Source organism: Pteronotus mesoamericanus, unplaced genomic scaffold, assembly GCF_021234165.1.
Source record: "Pteronotus mesoamericanus isolate MK-2021 breed Mesoamerican mustached bat unplaced genomic scaffold, CSHL_Meso_final contig_657, whole genome shotgun sequence".
In the NCBI taxonomy this organism is placed as follows: Eukaryota; Metazoa; Chordata; class Mammalia; order Chiroptera; family Mormoopidae; genus Pteronotus; species Pteronotus mesoamericanus.
In genome coordinates, this window is record NW_026555229.1 from 6,567,818 (window position 1) to 6,588,264 (window position 20,447).

At 37.2% G+C, this 20,447-nt stretch overlaps 1 protein-coding gene and 1 pseudogene across 1 annotated transcript; both read right to left on the reverse strand.

Moving 5' to 3' along the window:
* Positions 1-359: 359 nt before the first annotated feature.
* PCGF6 (polycomb group ring finger 6) lies at positions 360-19,877 on the reverse strand. The gene is made up of 10 exons (XM_054581452.1): positions 19,481-19,877; positions 18,610-18,709; positions 18,423-18,519; positions 17,572-17,627; positions 17,412-17,471; positions 16,218-16,326; positions 11,665-11,692; positions 9,176-9,274; positions 4,161-4,247; positions 360-1,062 (listed from the first exon to the last, which is right to left on the reverse strand). Exons 1-10 carry the CDS (start codon positions 19,841-19,843, stop codon positions 1,006-1,008), a joined length of 1,056 nt encoding a protein of 351 aa, XP_054437427.1. The 5' UTR covers positions 19,844-19,877; the 3' UTR covers positions 360-1,005.
* On the reverse strand, positions 12,694-13,116 carry LOC129077157 (40S ribosomal protein S12-like; annotated as a pseudogene).
* Positions 19,878-20,447: the final 570 nt, after the last annotated feature.

Genomic DNA, 20,447 nt, shown 5'->3' on the forward strand with positions numbered 1-20,447 from the left:
AGTCTACAAAATATTTCTTATAGAAAGCTATCAAAATGCTAATCTTAGGCAAAATAATGTTTTAAACTGAAATCTCTGTATGCAAGTGAGTGAGGTCTCAAGCACCCGTATTCTTTATCCCAGTGACAAAGTAGTGGAAAAATGAACATTAAACTGACTTACTGAGGAAACAATGAGTTTTCTGTAAACTTCTCAAATTTTTTATTACTTTCAGAAGAAGTGTCATTACAAGGTATCAATAATCATACTATATACTCAAATAAAATGAATGTTAATCAAATTAACATTCTAGGAATAAAAATATTGTTGCAAAGAGGCACCCCTTGTTGCAAGATATGTTAAAGAAGTCTTTATTACACTGAAGGCTTATGGTATGGGCCATAAACCGTACAGAAGATGGTCTCTTCACACAAAATAATAACTTATCCCTTTTAGAAGCAAATAACATCTGTTTAGTAGTGTTGCTGGTAAAAAAAAAAAAAAGATTCAAGTTCAAAATGTGATGGCAACACACAAAAGTGGCCGATAGTTTTGGTCTTTGTGTGAGGGGTATAGGCTGCACAGTTTAACGAAGACTGACTTTTAATCTTCACTTCAAAAGCATACTTCTTTCCTGCCCACCTAATACGATTCCACAGAGTAGAATCCAAACCACCAACTTAAAAGTGATATGGCTCAATGAAGAAAACAGTAACTGATTTACATCAAAAATTAGGAAGCAAAATCAGTATCAAAGTATTTGAAATCACAAGGAATTTAAAAATACTTTGAAAATTTCCCCCTGAGCTATGGATGCTTTTTATGGATAGTTGCTAGTAAAACAGATGCATTCCATCATTCCAAGTTGTACTTATAAATGTTATGATGCTTGGTGCTGAAAATAGATAAGTTATGTCTTAGCACAAAGTGGTAGCAATTACGTTCCATGAAACTCTTTGGTGAGACGCAATCCTGCAGAGCCACCTTAATTTGTTTCCCTCCTCCCTCCTAATACTCCTAGAATCTTCAAGTAATTTTCAGAGGAGAAACCACAAGACCATAATGAAGGACCAGAAGACCATCCTGCAAAGAAAAAAGAGTGTTTTGCAGCTATTTGAAAACTAGTTATATAAATAATCAAATTGAAAAATGGTTTTTCATAACCCAGCACTAATGTGAAATTCTTTAAAGAGAATAAAGGATCCAACATAAATAAACTTGCTTTTTCACTCACCTCATCACCAAACACTCCCTGTCAATGTGCCTTTTTGATAACTCTCAGGAAACAATTCTGAATCTATGGTTAGCTCGGGTTGTTTATGGTTAAACAGTTCTCCAAAAAGAACTAAAAGAGATGTGCCTTTCCTTCTGCGCAGACTACTTAACAGACCACCCAGGCATTAGGCTTCCCTAAAAAAGACTCAATTATTATAAAGCACCATGGATCTGCTAGGAAATGAAATATTTATTTCTACATAAATGCAGCTCACTACCATTCTAAGTGAGAAAACTCTGGAACTCTTACCCATTTAATATATCATAACTTTACTTCCTCCTTAAAGACTGTTCAGTACTATTTACCATCTTTGATCCAGAGTCATCACTGTGAACATGGGTTGTAACACAGTGATGTCCTCAGGCAGGGACCGTTAGGCAACTTAAACCTATACCAAATGACTGCAGATACTGTACTTCTCAGTCTTTTAATCTGCTTTTAGTGGTCTATCCCCTATCTTGATATCAGGTCTTAATTCTTGGTATTCTCACCAAGCTGGCATCCAGTAAGCAATCAATCCACCTTTTTAAGTTACCATTTCCTAATTTATTATGAAACTAGCGTTAAAGAAAGACTCACTGGGGAAGTGTGCTATGAGCAACTGGCCTACTTCGGGCAACGAAGGGGAGGAGTGATGGCACGCATGCCTTGCAGTTCCAGTCCTGCCCTAGTTATCCCTCTTTTCCTTCCTCGATTCTCATTCACTCCTTAACTCATTGCAATCTGGCCTCTGCTCCTGGCAACTCCACTGAAAACCCACCAGAATTCTAGAAAAAGGTTCACAAATTCAAATGCCCACGAAGCCTAGGAAAGTAACATAAATGAACATGTGAGTCAGGTATGTTTCTCTCACACATCCATGTTTCTCTCCCTCCCTTCCCATCTCTCTAAGGTCAATGGGCATGTCCTCGGGTGAGGATTTAAAAGAAAAAAAGTTCTAAAATTGATTGGATGAGAGCTTCACAACTTTGTAAATATACTAAAAGTTATTTTTTAAAATGTTTTTAAAGATTTTTAAAATTTATTATTTTCTAGAGAGGGGGGAGGCAGAAAGAGACAGAGAGAAACACCAATGTGTAGAGAAAACATCCATTGGTTGCTTCTCACACACTCCCAATTGGGGATTTGGCCGGAAACCCAGGCATGTGTCCTGACAAGGAATCGAATAGTGACCTTTTGATTTGCAGGCTGGTGCTCAACCCACTGAGCCACAGCAGCTGGGGCCTAAAAATTATTGAACTGTATAATTTAAATGGGTGAGTTGCATGGTATATTAATCATGTATCAACAAATCTGTTATTTAAAAAAAAGGAAGGGACACTGTGGGGGTGATAGTAATCTTCTAAATCTCAAGAAGGGGTTTGAGTTAAACAGGTATATGTCTTTGTCAAAACTCATGCATTTCATTGTATGTCATTAAAATATACACAGGATTGGGCAAAGTAGGTTTATAAAGAACTCTGTGCCAGAGTGTGCTTGAGTAAAGCACGTAGAATACAAGAACGTGTCAATAATGAAGGTCGGCAACCTGAGCACTTACGAGGCTGCACCTCAGTGCACTGTGCCACTGTGACATTCTTTTGAGTAAATAGAGCTACTGTATAATCATAACCTGCATGTCTTTTTCTATATGAACAAGTGTAAACCTATTTTTGCCCACCCTTGTATGTGTATATGCACGTAAGAGTGTTTGTGTGTATTCATTCTGCTTCTTTTAAGAAATTGTATAATCCACACTAAGAAGATAATTCTTACAATATCCTGTGTCTTATTTTAAGTAGTTGGTTCCCTAAGCATTGGCAATTACACCAAAGCAAAGAATTATATTTCTAATAAATTAAACAAAAATTTGTTTAAGCTGAGCCCTGGCCGGTGCCTCAGCTTGCTGGAGCGTCATCCCGCACACCAAAAGGCTGTGGATTAGATTGCCCATCAGGGCACAGACCTACGCTGCGGGCTTGATTGCCAGTAGGGGCACACATGGGAGGCAACCGATCAATCTCTCTCTTTCTCTGTCTCTCCCTTCCTCTTTCTCTATAAAATCAAAATCAATAAACATATCCTTGGGTGAGGATTAAAAAAAAATTGTTTAAGCTGAAAGCTGCTCATCAAACTCTGTTAGTACTTTATAAGCTTCTCAGAGCCATGTAACTCTTAAAACAATTTATCACTCTAGGTTTTAGTGATACTTAGTGATGTATTAGAATATGTGGATCTTGCTTTTTTCTCTTCATTAAAATTGTAGATCCTATCTAGCTTCTCATTTATCCAGACTAGGAGATTCCACATTATATTTCCACTCACATTATAGGCTAATTAAAACATCAAAATAGTTATAGCATGACTTCTTACCTATTGAGCAAGAAATGGTATGTTATTCTCTAAAGCCAAATGATTATCTGCAAATTGTTCTTATGGAAATGTCCTTGCAGATATACTTGCCCAGTGGTCTTCAAAGTTCTATTGAAAGAAAAGCAAGGCCTCTAGAATCAAACTGCCTGGAGTTTGAGCCGTGGCTCACATACTAACTTACTGAGCACTCACTACGTGCCCTTTCTGTAACTTGGTTTCCTTCTGTTTAAAATGGGAGATAATTCAGTAACTACATTGTACAATTGAAAATAATGTATACTACACATTAACTATATTTTAATAAAAAATAAAGTGAGGGATAAAAGAATACCTACATCATAGAATTATGAGGAATAAACAAGCTAATCCATATAAACCAGTTAGAAAAGTGCCTAATGCATAGTATTCAATAAGTATTAGTTTTATTACTCACAGTTCAGGTCATTTTAAGAAAATTGAAGAATATTAAAATTTTGTTGATAACATGGAACTTTTTTATTTCGTCAAATAACTTGCCTGTTAGGCACGAAGTAGGATAAAGTCTAAGACCCACCTGCATTGCTGCATCACCGATTGCACGCCGAATTTCCCTTAGAGTCTGATACCGCTCCAACAAGTGATCGCCACAGATGATGTCTACCTACAGGCGAATAAAACATCAGATGCTTTATCACTTCAAAAAACCATATGGAAAAATTAAGAAAAATCAACATAATTATTTCCAAACTACACTTTGATATTTTACTTTAAACTGGTGAAACACTCTCAGGAAAGATTTTAGAAATTTTTGACAAGAGTAAACTGAGTAAAACGGAAAGAACAGTAGAGGAACAGGAGGATACCAGCATAGGATGGCCAATATTCCAAATGATTTCCTTGAAACTTTTCCTTGAAAAGTACAAGTTAAATTACATTTGATGTGTCTAGCATAAGAAGGTGCAGAAAGGTGTTTTTTTAAAAAGTTCCAAGACAAAATGATTAAAAGGGTATACAATGTTTAAAAAGACAATTCTTATTTATTTGAATAATTCTCTTACAAGGTATAACTCATTTTCCAACAGTGGAAAGTCTAACAGTGGCATAGAGTACACATTAAGGGAACTGTTTTATGGATGGAATAATCTTAACAAGGTCTTTTGAGCCCTTTAGTAATGTCAAAGCTCTCATATAAAACTACTTTTATATAGAATGCTCTAGAAAGAATGGTACTGTTATACAGTCATCTAGTATAAAGTAGTAAGATTCCAGTATACTGTCTTGCTGAGATAGAAAAGCAAATTTTTAATCTCTTGGTCCTTCATTGAGTGCTTCTGTCCCATTGCCTTAAAATGGGATCAGGTCCTCAGCAGTCTTATTACTACATATGACTTAATTTGCTCCATCTTCTAATATCCGTAGTTTATGGCATGACATTTCTCCTTGTCCTCTAAACCAAAATATCACTGCTGACTCTGATTTTTCCTTCTCTTTTCTTCTCACATGTAATCAGTTACCATGTCTTGATGCTTCTTAGTTTGTAAGACCCTAGGCTAAAACCACCTCTTAAACAGATTTCCTGCCTTCAAGTTCTGTTTATCCTAAACATTCTATACACTGTCAGCATAGTTGGGGAAGTGGTTAAAGCAGGCATGTTTAACGGAACAGCCACTATGTACACCATATGTTATACTATGTATTTGACATGTTATCTCATCTAACCCTCACATTTCTGTGAGCTAGGTATTATAATTCCCATTTTACAGCTAGGAATACTAACAGGTGAAGGCATTAAACTTCCCTAAGGTCCAAAACTAGTGAGCAGCAAAAATCCAGATCTGAACCCAGGTCTGTCCCCCGATCTATCTTTCTCCAAAGCCTAAGTGTGTGTCAAGGGTCAGCAAACTTTCTGTAAAGGATTAGATAATATTTTAGGCTTGTGAGCCACAGGATCTTTGTCACATCTACTCAATGCTGCCACTGTAGCATGAAAAGAAGCTGCGTATGGCTGTGTTCCAATTAAACTTTATGTATAAAAACAGGCTAGTTTTGGTCCATGGATCATAGTTTGTCAACTCCTATGTTATCTCATTTGCACAGTTTCCAATCAATAACAACTTCTATTTTATGCTTACCAGTTTTTAACATAGGCAGAGTAATACTTGTTTGCAAAGTAACTTGAAAGCGATGATAGATTTTGCACACAGATCAATGAAAAATCAAAGAACTGAGAAACTATCATGTTTTTATTAAGTACTTAGCAACGCAGAGACCATCGCTCTTAGTGGACTTCACCACATGGTATACATTTATGATTTGTTTACTCTATTTTTCTTTTCAATTTAATCTTAACCCCCAAAGGTTGGCCAGTTACTAACAGTTTGATATGTGAAGGGTTCTAGATGCTATGTGTGCATGTAGGGGTTTTTGTTTTTAAAGAAATGGGATTATGCCACATATTTTTGTTCTACAAATTTATTTTTTATTTTTATTTTTAGTATTGTTTTTTCTATTACAGTTGTCCCAATCCGCCCCCCTTGCCCTCCTCCACCCAGCCCACCCCTCCTGCTCCCACACCATTGTCCATGTCCATGGGTCATCCATACATGTTGACTAATCCCTCCCCCTGCCTCTGGTAGCTGTCAGTCTATTCCATGTTTCCATGTCTCTAGTTCTCTTTTGCCCCTTAGTTTACTTTGTTCATTAGGTTCCTCTTATAGGAAAGGTCATATGGTGTTTGTCTTTTGCCAACTGGCTTATTTTACTTAGCATAATAGTCTCCAGTTCCAACCATGCTGTTGTAAAAGGTAGGAATTCTTTCTTTCTGCTGTGTAGTATTCCACTGTGTAAATGTACCACAGTTTTATAATCCACTCATCTACTGATGGGCATGTAGGCTGTTTGCAAATCCTGGCCATTGTAAATAGTGCTGCTATGGACAGAGTGATGCATGAAGTTCTTTTGATTGGTGTTCTGGGATTCTTAGGGTATATTCCCAGCAGTGGAACTGCCAGGTCAAAAGCCAGTTCCATTTTTAATTTTTTGAGGAAATTCCATACTGTTTTCCACAGAGGCTACACCAATCTGCATTCCCACCAACAGTGCACTAGGGTTCCCTTTTTTCCACATCCTCGCCAGCACTTGTTTGTTGATCTATTGATGACAGCCATTTTGACAGGTGTGAGATGATATCTCATTGTGATTTTAATTTGCATCTCTCTGATGGCTAGTGATGTTGAGCATCTTTTCATATGTCTATGGGCTGCCTGTATATCCTCCTTAAAGAAGTGTCTGTTTGGGTCATTTGCCCATTTTTTAATTGGATTGTTTGCCTTCTTGGTGTTAAGTCATATGAGTTCTTTATATATTTTTGAGATTAAACCCTTGACTGATGTATCATTGACAAATATGTTCTTCCATACAGTCTGTTCCCTTTTCCAAATTCTCTTTAAAAAAAACAACCCTTAAAATACCATGAATATCTTTAGAGTACATAGTTAGCTTTCTCTCTTTTTAGTAGCTACATACTGTTCCACTGATAAGGAGTTAATATCCAAATTTATAAAGAACTTACAAAACTCAACACCAAAGAAACAAACAATCCAATTAAAAAAGGGCAAAGGACCTGAATAGGTACTTCTCCAAAGAAGACATACAGATGGCCCATAGACATGTGAAAAGATGCTCAATGATCAGCGAAATGCAAATTAAAACCACGAGATATCACCTCGTACCTGTCAGAATGGCTGTCATCAATAAACCAACAAACAACAAGTGCTGGCGAGGATGTGGAGGAAGGGGAACCCTTTTGCACTGTTGGTGGGTATGCAGACTGGTGTAGCCACTGTGGAAAGTAGTATGAAGATACCTCAAAAAATTAAAAATGGAACTGGCTTTTCACCCAGTGATTCTACTGCTGGGAATACATCCAAAAGAACCGAAAATACTAATTCAAAAGACTGTAAGTACCCCTATGTTCATTGCAGGGTAATTTATAATCACCAAGATATGGAAGTAGCCCAAGTGTCCATCAGTAGATGAGTGGATAAAACAACTATGGGACATTTACACAATGGAATACTATTTGGTTGTAAAAAAAAAAAAAGAAGAAGAAGAAGAAGAAGAAAATTTTACTCTTTGTGACACCATGGATAGACCTGAAGAATATTAAGCTAGGTAAAATAAGCCACTCAGAGAAAGACAAATACCATATGATTTCACTTATATGTGGAATCTAATGAACAAATTGAACTAATAAGCAAAACAGAGACAGACTCATAGATAGAGAAAAGGATGACAGCTATGTGGAGGGGAAGTTAGGGGGTGGAGGGGAAGTTAGGGGGTGGAGGGATCTAGCAAAAAGGAAAAAAGGATTCAGACATGGACAGCAGTGTGGTGATTGCAGGGGGAGGGGAATATAAAGGGGTTAAATGGTAATGGTAAAAATACAATAAAAAAAATTTTTAAACAAATATTTACCTAGAGAGCCAAGAGTTCACAAAGAAAATTAAAGGTTGAAACAAACTTTTTATCACTTTATTTCAAAATGCTAAAAGCCTTAAATTCTATGATATGAGGGGGAAAATACGACATTTTTACACAATAAAACCAATTTAAAGCTCTAGCAACCAAATTTCTTAGAACACCAAATGTGAAACTTATATATGATAATTATGGTCTGATTAATATCTAGCCAGAGGATGTAATCTACAGCCTAGAAAAAGCCCTTTTGGGTGCTACTTTAGTTACTCTATATAACTGGGTTCAAGTCTTTTGACATCTGCTTTTAGAAATAATAGATTGTTATGGGATCATTCACAATTCTTTGCTCAGGAGTCTCTAAACAGTTATCCACTTCTAAACAAAGGACTAAGAATAACCTCAAATATGTTATGGTTACAAGGTGATAGCTAAGTCATATCTACTTTTCAGATGCCATAAGATACAGCCAGCATTATGCCAAGCTCAGTAAGAGAAGTTACATTTCATTTGATTTAATAGATATTTAATACACATTACCAATAGAAATCAGTACCAAAACACCAGCAAAATTTCAGCCAGCTTTAAAATATCTATTAACTTACTAAACAGCAGATAGGTATTTTAAATACAAATCCTATGAAATTTGACACACAATGAGTAACAAAAATCCCTTTTACATTTGACTAGTAAAAAAGTAAAGCTATATAAATGTGCATTTTCACTGGCCCATATTACTAGACCTATGAGTATATTTACACTCTATGTTCACAAATACATGAGGATTGAGGTTTTCAACAAGAAACTGTTATATAACTAGAATGGGAGATTAGTTTTTCAATCCTTAAAAAAATTATAGGGTCTATAGTAGATAGATATTTCACTTTTCTAGGTGTCTCGGAGATGGTCATCAATGGCAGTGAGAAACAGTAAGTCAAATGCGATTTGAAGTTGGGGTGGGAATCACTGCGTACCAACATCAATTAGCATATACAACACCTACAACATCATAAGACAAAAGCCACTGCATAAAATCCTAGAGAAAACTCTTTCTTTAATATGCTAAAGGTAATCTCACAACTTCACCTGTCCTTTTACATACACGTACTCTACCTGACAAGCTGGATCAAGATCCATTTTTCTTCTGAGAAATTTTTCTACATGCCCAATAGTTGCTTCTCCTGAAACTCGGACAAACTTCTTCTCCAATGGCTACAAAAACAAACAAACTAATGAATAAATATTTTCAGATGAAATATACATAAAATGTATAAACTCTAAAGCAAATTTTATAACAAAGATGATTCAACAGATTTATTAAAAAATTACTGTAAGTTTTGAGTTAGTTTAGCTATTAAAGAAAATTTTCTGCTTAGCTTCCCCTCTCTGAAAAGTATGTTAACAATTTTTTAATGGAAAGGCTCACTAGTCTATTTTACTACCTCATTGAAAACAAAATAGAAAAAACTTACTGACAGAATATCCAAAATTAAATGCCTAACACCTGGTTTCTACAACTAAAAAACTCTAAGAAAAAAGAAAAAGATGGATTAGGAATTGCTAGACCAAAAAAAGATGTAAGGGCTATAAATAAGAGATATTATGAACCAATTACAATGTTTGGATCTTATTTGGATCCTGACTTAAACTAACCTCTAAAACAATTTTTATGAGATGAGGTAGAAAGTGTAAATAGTATATGGATATTTGATTAAGGTATTACTGTTAATTTTTAAAATTGTAGTACATTACATTTGTAAAAAGTCTTTATCTTTTAGAAACAAACTGAATTATTTGATATTTGTTTCAAAAATATAGGGGAAGAATGGAAGTGGTGAAAGCATATATGAAATGAGACTGGCCATTAGTTCATAATTGAGTGATATGTACATGGGTGTTCATTTTTCTACTCTGTCCACTTTTGTATGAGTTTGAAATTTTCTATAAGAGGGTTTTCTTTTTTAAGTGGAAAATACAAAGAGTAACATCTAGACATAGGTGGCTGGAATCTGATGCAATGGTCTGAGGTAACAGGTGGAGAGACCACAGGGTTTTAAAGTAGAAACTAATGCTTTCCCAGCCACACACTGAGGAAATTTTCAGAATACTATCTAATTCAAAAGAAAAGCTGAGGTAATTAGAACTAAAAGGGTATCTTTTAGGAAAACTTGAGCAGTTGTTTTTCTAGCACGACCAGACAGGGAGCCTAAACGGCTACCAAGAGAATCGAGGCATGTGAGGCACACGTTTCTTCCATATAACAGCACTCAGCTTTCTTACCTATAGTTTGGTTTAAGATCTTTCCTGACAACAGACCTATCCCTTAGTACCACAGTATAGTAGATACTGCAGATGCCAAGTGCAGGTATTCCAAGGACAGGCTGACTGCCTAAGTTTACACCCTGGTTCTGTCATTTTCTAGATGCAAGTCTTGGGGCAAGTTGGTGAACCTTTCTGTGTCTCCATGTTTCCATTTGTAAAACAGAAACCTACCTCACAGAATTATCAGGAGGAAAGTGATATGATGCATGTAAATAACTATTTACACTTCCTGGCACATAGTAAGCACTTAAGAGTTATTGCTAATGAAAGATCATACACTGCATTCTATTGTCATGTTTTTGTCATCCCCTTTAATCTAGAATAGTTCTGACACTTTATTTTTTATGTTTCATGATACTGGCATTTGGTATGATACATAGTCATTAAAAAAAGACATCTTTTAAAAAATACTGAAATATTTACAGAGGAAGTAGCAAAATGATGGGGATTTGTTGCAAAATAATACTGGAAGTGAACAGATGAGGGTATAAGACAAAATTAAATTGGCCATTAGTTTATTGGTAAAGCTAAGTGATGGATACATTAAGCTTCTATTTTTGTCTACTTTTCAGTATATTTAAAATTTTTCATAATTAAAACAATTTTTAAATGACTCTCAGGGAAACTTTTATGGAGTAAATTACTGCTTTGTGAAATGTTTTTAAATTGAACAAATGAGGTTTATGATTTTCATGCTACAGATCTACACAGTCAAAAGTTTAATAACCAGGAATCATTCTAGTCAGCCATATTTACTTGAACTCAAAGATAAGGTATAAATGCAGCTTTTTTAAGTAGTAGAGAATACTGAGCTGTAGTATCAAAATCTGTAACTAGAATTCCATAAAAAATACAGAATTAAAAGAAAAACAATAAGCTTGCCAAGTAACAAGTTGGGGCAGGTTAACCTGAGCTAAAAATGTTACATGCAAATAAAATTTTAAGCTCACATTTAACTCTAAATGCCAACTATGCAAAAAATGCTTTGAAATATTTTTTATCACCAAATTAACATAGCTTCTAGCTTTAGACTTTTAAAAGTTACTCACTTATTCCTCCTTAGACCTCTGTTTTGAATTAATAACAAATCCCTACTTAACTATTTTCTCATAAACCTATTTTATAAGAGAGCATTATTGAGTGTACTTCATATTTCAACAACTTTTCTTTATAAAACTCTCTTTATTGTAATTGAAGACAATCTCCATATGAATGCTAATCTGATTCTTAAATGTGTGTGTTACAGGGTCCTCTTGTAAAGCAAATGAAAAATAAAATACCTTAAAATGTCCCGTGCCTTCATTAGCACTGAAAAATGAAAGCAAAATTAATCAATAAAATATTTTAAACTATATGTGTAATCACATAACAGAAAATAACATGAATATAAATATTTGAAGAATATCAATTTAATTTTAACACACGGTCATCTAACTCTTTAGGAAATAATAAATGCAGTTAATTGTCACTTCTGCCACCTAGTGGTAAGGAAAAGACAGTAGTATTTTATACTACATGAACTTCAGGAGTTTCTTCCTTGGGGTGGGGAGTAAGGGGGACTTTACTGGAAAAAATCATTTCATAATCTGCTTGTTCATTTTCTGACAAAGCTGTTGGAACATGCAGTAGTTTTCTGGTGTAGAAGTTTCCAATTTCAGAAATATTAAAGTTGTAAGGTTTGGGCACATCAAAACTGTCTTCCATGTTCTTGCACTGGATCTGGCCAATAATGAAGCTTTGCATGGTGTACTGACAGCTTTGGGGAAGTCCTGGTTACTTATTAGAATCTTCTTAACTTTTCAGTATATTCTTCATATTTTTTTTAATCCTCACCCAAGGATATATTTATTATTGATTTTAGGGAGAGAAGTGGGGATCAAATCCACAACCTAGTTGTATGCCCTGACCAGGAATTGAACCTGCAACCTTTTGGGGCATGGGGTAATGCTCCAACTCAGGGCAGGATATGCTTTTTTTTTTTTTTTTTAAGATTTATTTATTTCTAGAGAGGGGAAGAGAGGGAGAGAGGGAGAGAAACATCAATGTGTGGTTGCATTTCACACACCTGTCCTGGGGACCTGGCCGGCAACCCAGGCATGTGCCCTGACTGGGAATCAAACAAGTGACCCTTTGGTTTGCAGCCCAGCGCTCAATCCACTGAGCCACACCAGCCAGGGTGAGGGCAGGGCAGTCTTAATACTTAGATTTCCCCACATGCAGCATTCTAACGTTTTCCAACTTAAAGCAAAACTTCTTTTTTTTTTTATTCTTTCATAATTACTGTGTTTTTTCCTCTATAGTAACCTTTACAAGATAACTTTTTTTTAGGAAACAAATGCCAAGTTTATTTGTTCATTTCTTGCACTTGAAGTACTCCTTGATGACATCCTTGGCCTGAGACTCTTTGCCACAGTCCTTAACCACCACATAACTGCAACCAACCACTTTACGGGGTTTTCCCTCTGTCATCTTACAGAGGCCTACTCATTCCCCTAGTTTCCTATTGTCGTCAACCTTAATTTGGTTGATTTGGTGTTCAGCGCAAAGGGCTTCCATCAACTTGACAGACACAGGCTCATCATAGTTGGATGCAAGCACACAATGGTGGGCTGGGCGCTTGTCTAAGGCTTTGGCAGCTTCAGGAGCTAGGTCATGGTGGATGAGGGCAGTTTTCAGCACAGCACCCCTTGTAAAGCAGTACTGACAGCCATCACACCTCCAGCAGCAATGCCTTTCCTAGGCCATGGCAGTGGGTTATGGGTGGAGCCAAATCTTGACCACACCCAAGCCTCCCCCTCCACAGTGGCAGGGAAAGAAGTACAAGATAGAGTTCTTACAATATTCACATACTGGTAATAGTTTAGATATGTTAGGACTACCATATGTTGATTCTTACAACAATCCTATGAGTTGCTATAATCATCCCCAATTTAGAAATATGGAAACTGATGATCAGAGAAGGTAAGCTACATCCCAAGGGTTACATACCTTGAGTTAGACTCTTCAAAGCCTATGCTCTTTCTATGCACACTATACTGACTGTCTGAAGTCATTTCTTTTTATAATCTTCTGCTTTAAACATAGAAACTGAAGAACAGAAAGAAGTACAAGACTATCTTAAGATCACAAAACATGCATATTCAATTTAGTAGGGAAATCTAATTTTATATTCCATTAGTTGAAGAGTCACTGTCCACAGGCTTAACCTACCTCAGCTGTTTTGATCTTCCAGTTCCAGTAGGGTCACCAACTGGACCAAATCTGTCCTTGTACTTACATAAGGTTAAAAATGATCTGCCACTTGTCCCCTGCCCTGAAAAAACTTCCTGTGGGTTATCCTTAGTAGCCTGACTTTTATACTGAAAACGTAGAGATTTAAACAGGGGGCTGGGGACTTCAAAAGGACTCTTTGTCAACCAAAGCTCTCTTTCAAAAGGACTGCCTGACCTGACTGGTATGGCTCAGTGGATTCAGTGCCAGCCTGCAAACCAAAGGGTCACCAGTTCGAATCCCAGTCTAGGGCACATGCCTGGGTTGTGGGCCAAGTCCCCAGTAGGGGGTATGCAAGAGGCAATCACACAATGATGTGCTTCTCCCTCTTTCTCTCTTCCTTCCACTCTAAAATAAATAAGTAAGTAAGTAAGTAATTTATTTATTTAAAAAGGACTCCCTTCCACACTGAAAGCTTTCTTTCCCTAAATCATTTGAAAACAGATAAAGGCCTATAATAAAAGGCAGACTGACTACCCACCATAATCATCAAGTTCAATTCTACTGTTTCATAAATAGGGAAGCTGACGCTCCAAGAAGTTAAATGTTCCATGAGGGCAAGGGTCATGGCTGACTTATTCAAACTATATTCCCAGCAGCTAGCAGAGTGCTATGCTGGTACATGACAGGACCTCAATGAACATCTTGTGAACAAACAAAAACCAATTCCTCTAAGTTTACAAAGCTAGATAACAGAGAAGCTAGAACTGAATTCTAGATCTCCTTATTCCTACCGAGGGCTCTTTCTTCTGTAGCAGGGAGTGTGTTCACAATGAACATAACGACTCGGGCAAGTGGTGATGACTGCCTTGACCACAGCGGTCAGGTCTCCCTCACCAGGAAAGCCTGCCGTGCTTAATTACTGATCTGCTGTGAGCGAAGAAGAGATAATGGTGGCATACCCTTATTTGGAAATACTGTCGCTTTTCCAAAGTGTATCCCTGCTACTTTTCAAAAAAGGTATAAAAATACTGATTGTCAGTAACTATTGCGCATTAGTGGAAAAGATCACATTTCCCCCACAAATTTTTTTAAAAATAGAAATTCCTTTCAATTTTCAAATTTTCATTAGTTATTAAAAAGCAAGTTACATGGCAGAAATGCAAATATAATGAAAAGTAAAACTTTTTCTTATTCTATACTCAGACTCCAGTGCCCTTTCCTAGAAGCGACTGCCATTAACATTTTCTTATTGTCCTTTCAGAAATGTTCTGTGCATGAAAAAAAGTGTAAACACATTATTTCCCTTTGTATAAAAAACGTAAGTGGGCAAACGCTACATATTCTCTTTGCATCTTGCTTTTTTCACTTAAGGCATTTCAAAATTGTCCCCTATTAGCACATACGTTACTATATTAGCACATGTTCATGTGCTATATATAATTATTTAACCAGTTCCCTTTTGGACATAGGTTGAAACACATCCTTTAATAACTGACATTGCTGGTTTAAAGTTAGGTATCATATGGTTTCTTCTCATTCCTTCAAAGAGATCTTTGTTTCATCACATCAACCACTATTATGTGGGCTTTGTGTGTTTTTGTCTCTTAGGGGTTCTTGATTTCAGTTGAGAAAACAAGATAAATACAACATAGCACAAGCTATATATTAAGTAAATGATACAACCAAGAGTTATAAGGAGAAGTGACTGAGAAGTAAAATAGTCATCAGTGACATAAAATGGAAAATCTAGATTTTCCAAGAAAAGCATTTTAATTTATTCTGGAAACTAATATAAGTATTTTGAAAACTACCATTTGATATGCACCAACTCTGAGATCATGATAGTCTGTTTAATAATGTTGCAGTATAATAGCATACACCATACACTACAGTGTCTGAATGAAGCACTTTATATGAATCAGAAAGATGTCTAACTACTTTAGAAATCAATTTGGCAAAACCAAGTTGAAGACAAACATATCCTAAGACTCAGAAAATCTACGTAAACTCTTAGAAAACTATTTCACATATAAACAAGGATATTATGTACAAAAATATTTGAAGCAACATTATTTATATTAACAAAAACCTCCTGGAAACAACTTAAAATTTCAACAAGACAAAAAAAGACAAATTATGGTATATTTAAGGAAATACCAGACAATGGTGTAATGAGCTACACATTTCAACATGGATAAATCACACAACGCTAAGTGAAAAAAAGCAAGTTGGAAAACACAGTATGATACCACTTCAAGATTTTAAATGAGTAAAAAACAATTCTACATATTGCTTAGGAATAGATACAGTTGGGGCAAATATGTATTAAAAAATGCAGGGAATGATAATCATTACGTTTAGGAGTGTGGTTATTAAACTCTAAGGGAAGGAAGGGTGGCCAGGAATAGGTAGCCAAGAGGCTCCTGAAATAATAGCATGGTTTATTTAAGTCAGATGGTAGAGATACAAGTGGTTACTAAACCTTTTTCTAAGTCTTAAACATTTCATAACACTTTTTAAAAGGAAATCAGAAAAATTTGTCAGGGTGATTTCTTAACAGTTGGGACTTTAAACATTCTTTATTTTAAGATTCAAGGGTAGAGAGGTTCAGGGTACTCACCCGATGAACTCTAGTAATAAAGACATATCAAGTTCAGGTGGAATCCGAAACACTGATTCTAAGACTTTCTTAGATCTTCCTTTGCTTGAAGGGACTGGCTGTGGAACAGCTATTTGGTAGCCAAACAAAAAAGCTGAGTTAGAATAAAAATTTTATAAATTGAGACTTTTGAAAATTAATTACACAGATATTTTGTCAACTACTTAAAAGATCATAAAGCACTCAATCTCCTTTTTTAAATAACATGAGCTAATCTGTCACAACCAGTGAAATAAAAGGTAAGCTTGGGGGCCACTCCACAATGGAAGGCAGACATGTGTGGCTGGTTTATCAGGGCCACAAAGAAAGCTCATCGTAACAGCAACAGTTGTAGATAACCCTTAACAAGCACTATATGCCAGGGAGCTCAGAGTGCATGCTCAGCACTTTACATGCATCATCCCATTTAATCCTTGTTATAATTCCATGACATAGGTACTACTGCTACTTTTTTTTAGCTGTAAAGAAACTGAGATTACAGTTAAGGGAGGTTAGGCAATTTGCCTACACTTATCCACATAGTAAGTGGAAGAATTAGGATTTAAACCTAAATCTAACTTCCATACTGTGACATTACCATCAATCATAAAAACTAACATTTGAGCCCTGACTGGTGTGGCTCAGTGGATTGAGCGCCAACCTGCAAACTAAAAGGCTGCTGGTTGGACTCCCAGTCAGGGCACATGCCTGGGATGCGGGCCAGGTCCCCAGTTTTGGGTGTGCAAGAGGCAACCGACTGATGTATTTCTTGCATTTTGATGTTTCTCTCTCCCTCTCTTTCTTCCTCCCTTCCCCTCTCTCTCTAAAAATAAATAAATATTTAAAACAAAACAAAACAAATGTTTGAGCAGTTACTATGTTCCAGGCACTGTTTTAAGTGCTTTGTATTGAGGAAACTGAGATATTGAAGTAATTTGTCAAAGTCATACAGCTAAAGTGATAGCTAGAATCAAACTTGGGCAATTCAGCTCTAGAGCCTGTACTCCTTAATTCCTACAAATAATTAAACTGGGTTACACTACATTATGACCTTCAAAATCTTTCTCTCTGATCATAAAATAACCAACTAACACCAAAAAGAACCTCAAAGGAAGTAAATTTTATTGTTAATGTTCTTTAATCTATAAATATGTTATAGTATACACCCAAACTTACCAGGTTTAGGTACTTCTAGACCTCTTTCTTTATAGAAATCATGCATTTGCTTTTTTTCTCCTAAAAAATGATAAAACACAGACTAAATTACACTTAAAATGTAACTAGTAGAGTCAGCAGAGATTCTGGGATTCACAACTATGTAATAAAATAAACTTACTTTCCTCTAGATTGATCACTAATTTGTACACTATGTCTTGTAACTGTCGGTCCAACCTAATAAAAGGAAAGGATGGAGAATACCTCAGAATTCAGAAAAATGCATTTTGGTACAGAGTGAATGATGCTCTTTTTAGGTACTGTTTTCTCTTGAAAGTGGGTATCTCTCAGAGGTGAGTTACTTTTAGGTAGTGCTCATGGTTCTCATCTCAGAGAACCTCAAGGTATATGTAATCATAAGTAATCGGAGATCCTTCAATGGTTTGCTAAATTGTTCCATGTGTGCTGTTTTTATTCCCTTGATAAAATGTGAGCTTAAGGGCAGATACTGCATTTTGAACTTCTGTGTATCATCTGCAAAGCACCTGTCTATCTATAAAGGTAGTAAAAACATAATAGTATTTGCTGAACAAATTAAAGCAATTCACATTTAGTATTTTTCTCTCCTTAGGAAACTGAGTATGAACTGAAAATCTGATTAATAAGCCACAATGACCTATGATAGACAGGCTGTTCTAAAGAGGCCAGTTGTTTTAGGTATTACTTGTAGAAAATAGAACTCTAAATATACTGAAAGTGACAAGCCTCAACTGGCCTCATTAACTTGAGTGATGGAATTGAAATCCTCAGGAAAAAAGACTTGTGTCTCTTTTAAAGTCCCCAGCAGGTTTCACAGTGCCTGGTACACAGTAAGTACTCTCTCTATTTTTCTTTTTTTTTTTCCTTAAAGAATAGGTAGCCACCTTTCTTCTAATTTTGAGATAGGTCAGGAATTTTTCCCCAAAAGTACGACTTCAAACTTTCAGAGAAAGCATACTTAAAATATAAATTGTACTTATATATTCTTCTTACCTTATGTTATAAAGAGGTTGTGTCTGATGTACTACTATGTTGCACTTTGGACATCTGTTGCTATAGTAAAAATGTCTTACAATGCAGCTTTTACAAACTGTTGAAAAAGAAAATGTTTAAATTAGGATGTTTTCAAGACATTTCAAAATTTTAATATATTATTCATAAATGTGAACTATATGCTTACATGTATGAAGACATTCTGTAATGGTAGTTGCATCTATTAAGTAACCTTTGCAAATGGAACACAAGATGTATGGGGTCAGCTCAGAGAGATTAATCAGGCGCTGCAAATGCAATGGAAATAGTTTTAAAATACAAGCTCTTGCCTTCTCAAAATTTAAAGCCATAGTCCCAAGATTTCATTATAACCAATATGTAACTTACTCTGCAACACGAAAACATGTTACTGTACCTCCAACCCTTCAAAACACTGCTGGAAGATACAATAACACGGTATAAACCAATGTTTCAAATATATCCCATTCTTTTGGATATGGTGTATATTTCCAGATAAGGGGCATCTTACTTTATGAATTACTTGAAAAATGGGCAGACTTTCCAGATAGTAATGCTTAAGTTTATTGATTCTGAGTAGGTATGTGTATTATTACCTGATTTGATGAAGTGTGCACTAACACATTAAAACAAAAGGAAAGAAGGAAGGAAGGAAGGAGAAAGGAGGGAAAGAAGAAAGAAAGAGAAAGAAAGGAAGAGAGACAGGGAGGAAGGAAGGAAATCTTCCCATCAAGAGACTAGGCGGCAGGAGCACGGTGCCCTTGGTGCCTACCCGCCTGGCACGCAGTCGCTTCAATAATCATTTGGAAAACGAGTCCGTCAGGCCCGGAGAGCCTAAGTGATCTGCAGGAACCTCACAAAATGACTCCGCAAGGAATCGGGGCGGGACACAAGGCCAGTCCGCGCCACATGCCTAGGCAGGCAAGGTAGGCAGAGGTGGAGGTCGACGCCAGTGCCAAAGGCTGCCGCGGCGAGCTGGGGGCTCGGGCCGGACCGAGAGGCCGCTCAGGCCCGGCATGGTCAGCAGGAGTTATAAATACCTCTTCCTCATCCTCCGATTCCGGCCGGCACCCCTCCAGCCTCAGCGAGAAGTGGCTCATCTCTTCCTCCTCCTCCTCCTCCTCGTCTTCCTCCAGCTCCTCATCCTCTTCCAACTCCTCGTCTTCGTCCTCGAAGCGGCCCCTCAAGCGGCCCAGGCTGCGCTCCGGCTCCAGCTCGGGGGGCCGGGAGCCCGAGCAGCCGGGAGCCCCCGCCTCGGGCAAAGGCGACGGACCCTCCTCACCCGCTGAGGGAGCCGGGGTAAGGGCAGGAGGAGAGATTGGAGGCGGGGGCGGCATGGCTGCGGCTTCCTCCGCCGTGGCGGCGGCCGCGTTGCCCCTCGTCAGCACTGGGACCCCCTCCATGCCCGGGTCAGAGACCAGGCGAGGTGCGACCAGGCGGCTGGATAGCGCGGGAGTTCCTCCAGCCACCTCCGCTGCCATGCGCAGGCGCGGGAGACCTGCAGGGCCCGCTGGGAAATGTGGTTCGCTGAGCCTCACCTAAGCCTGGACGTCAGGGGAGCCGCTCAGGTATGTAGGGGCGGGGCTTGCAGGCCGCAGCTTAGACATTTCTAACCCAATTTTTCTTTTGAAAGGCTGGTGCTCTCTTCACTGCCTTTTAAAAAAGAAGAAATTGGTACCATTTCAGACAGCAATATTTTGTCTGCATCGAGTGATGCGCGGAGCACCGAAATAGGTGCTCTAATGTTGCATTAGGAATAATAACGATTTCAGTTTGAGCACCCATTATGCATTTCTTCCATCCAAGATTATTTCCATTAGGAAGTATGAAGGTTTTTGAAATATGTAAGTTTATTTATTTAATTGGAGAAATTAAATCTTGTATTGCCATAGGATGAAAATTTTATCACCGTTCAAAGACCATCCACGGTTCCCCATCACATAAAGGAAGTTCAAGTTTATTTAATTCAACAAACATTTATCAAGGGTCTACTGTAGCAGGAACCGA

Coding starts and splice junctions, on each gene's coding strand:
- PCGF6 (XM_054581452.1), bottom strand. CDS start 19,843: ATGGAGGGGGTCCCAGTGCTGACGAGGGGCAACGCGGCCGCCGCCACG. Junction 17,472..17,571: donor AGTGATCAATCTAGAGGAAA/GTAAGTTTATTT, acceptor ATCATTTTTTAG/GAGAAAAAAAGCAAATGCAT. Junction 16,327..17,411: donor TCTAGAAGTACCTAAACCTG/GTAAGTTTGGGT, acceptor GCTACCAAATAG/CTGTTCCACAGCCAGTCCCT.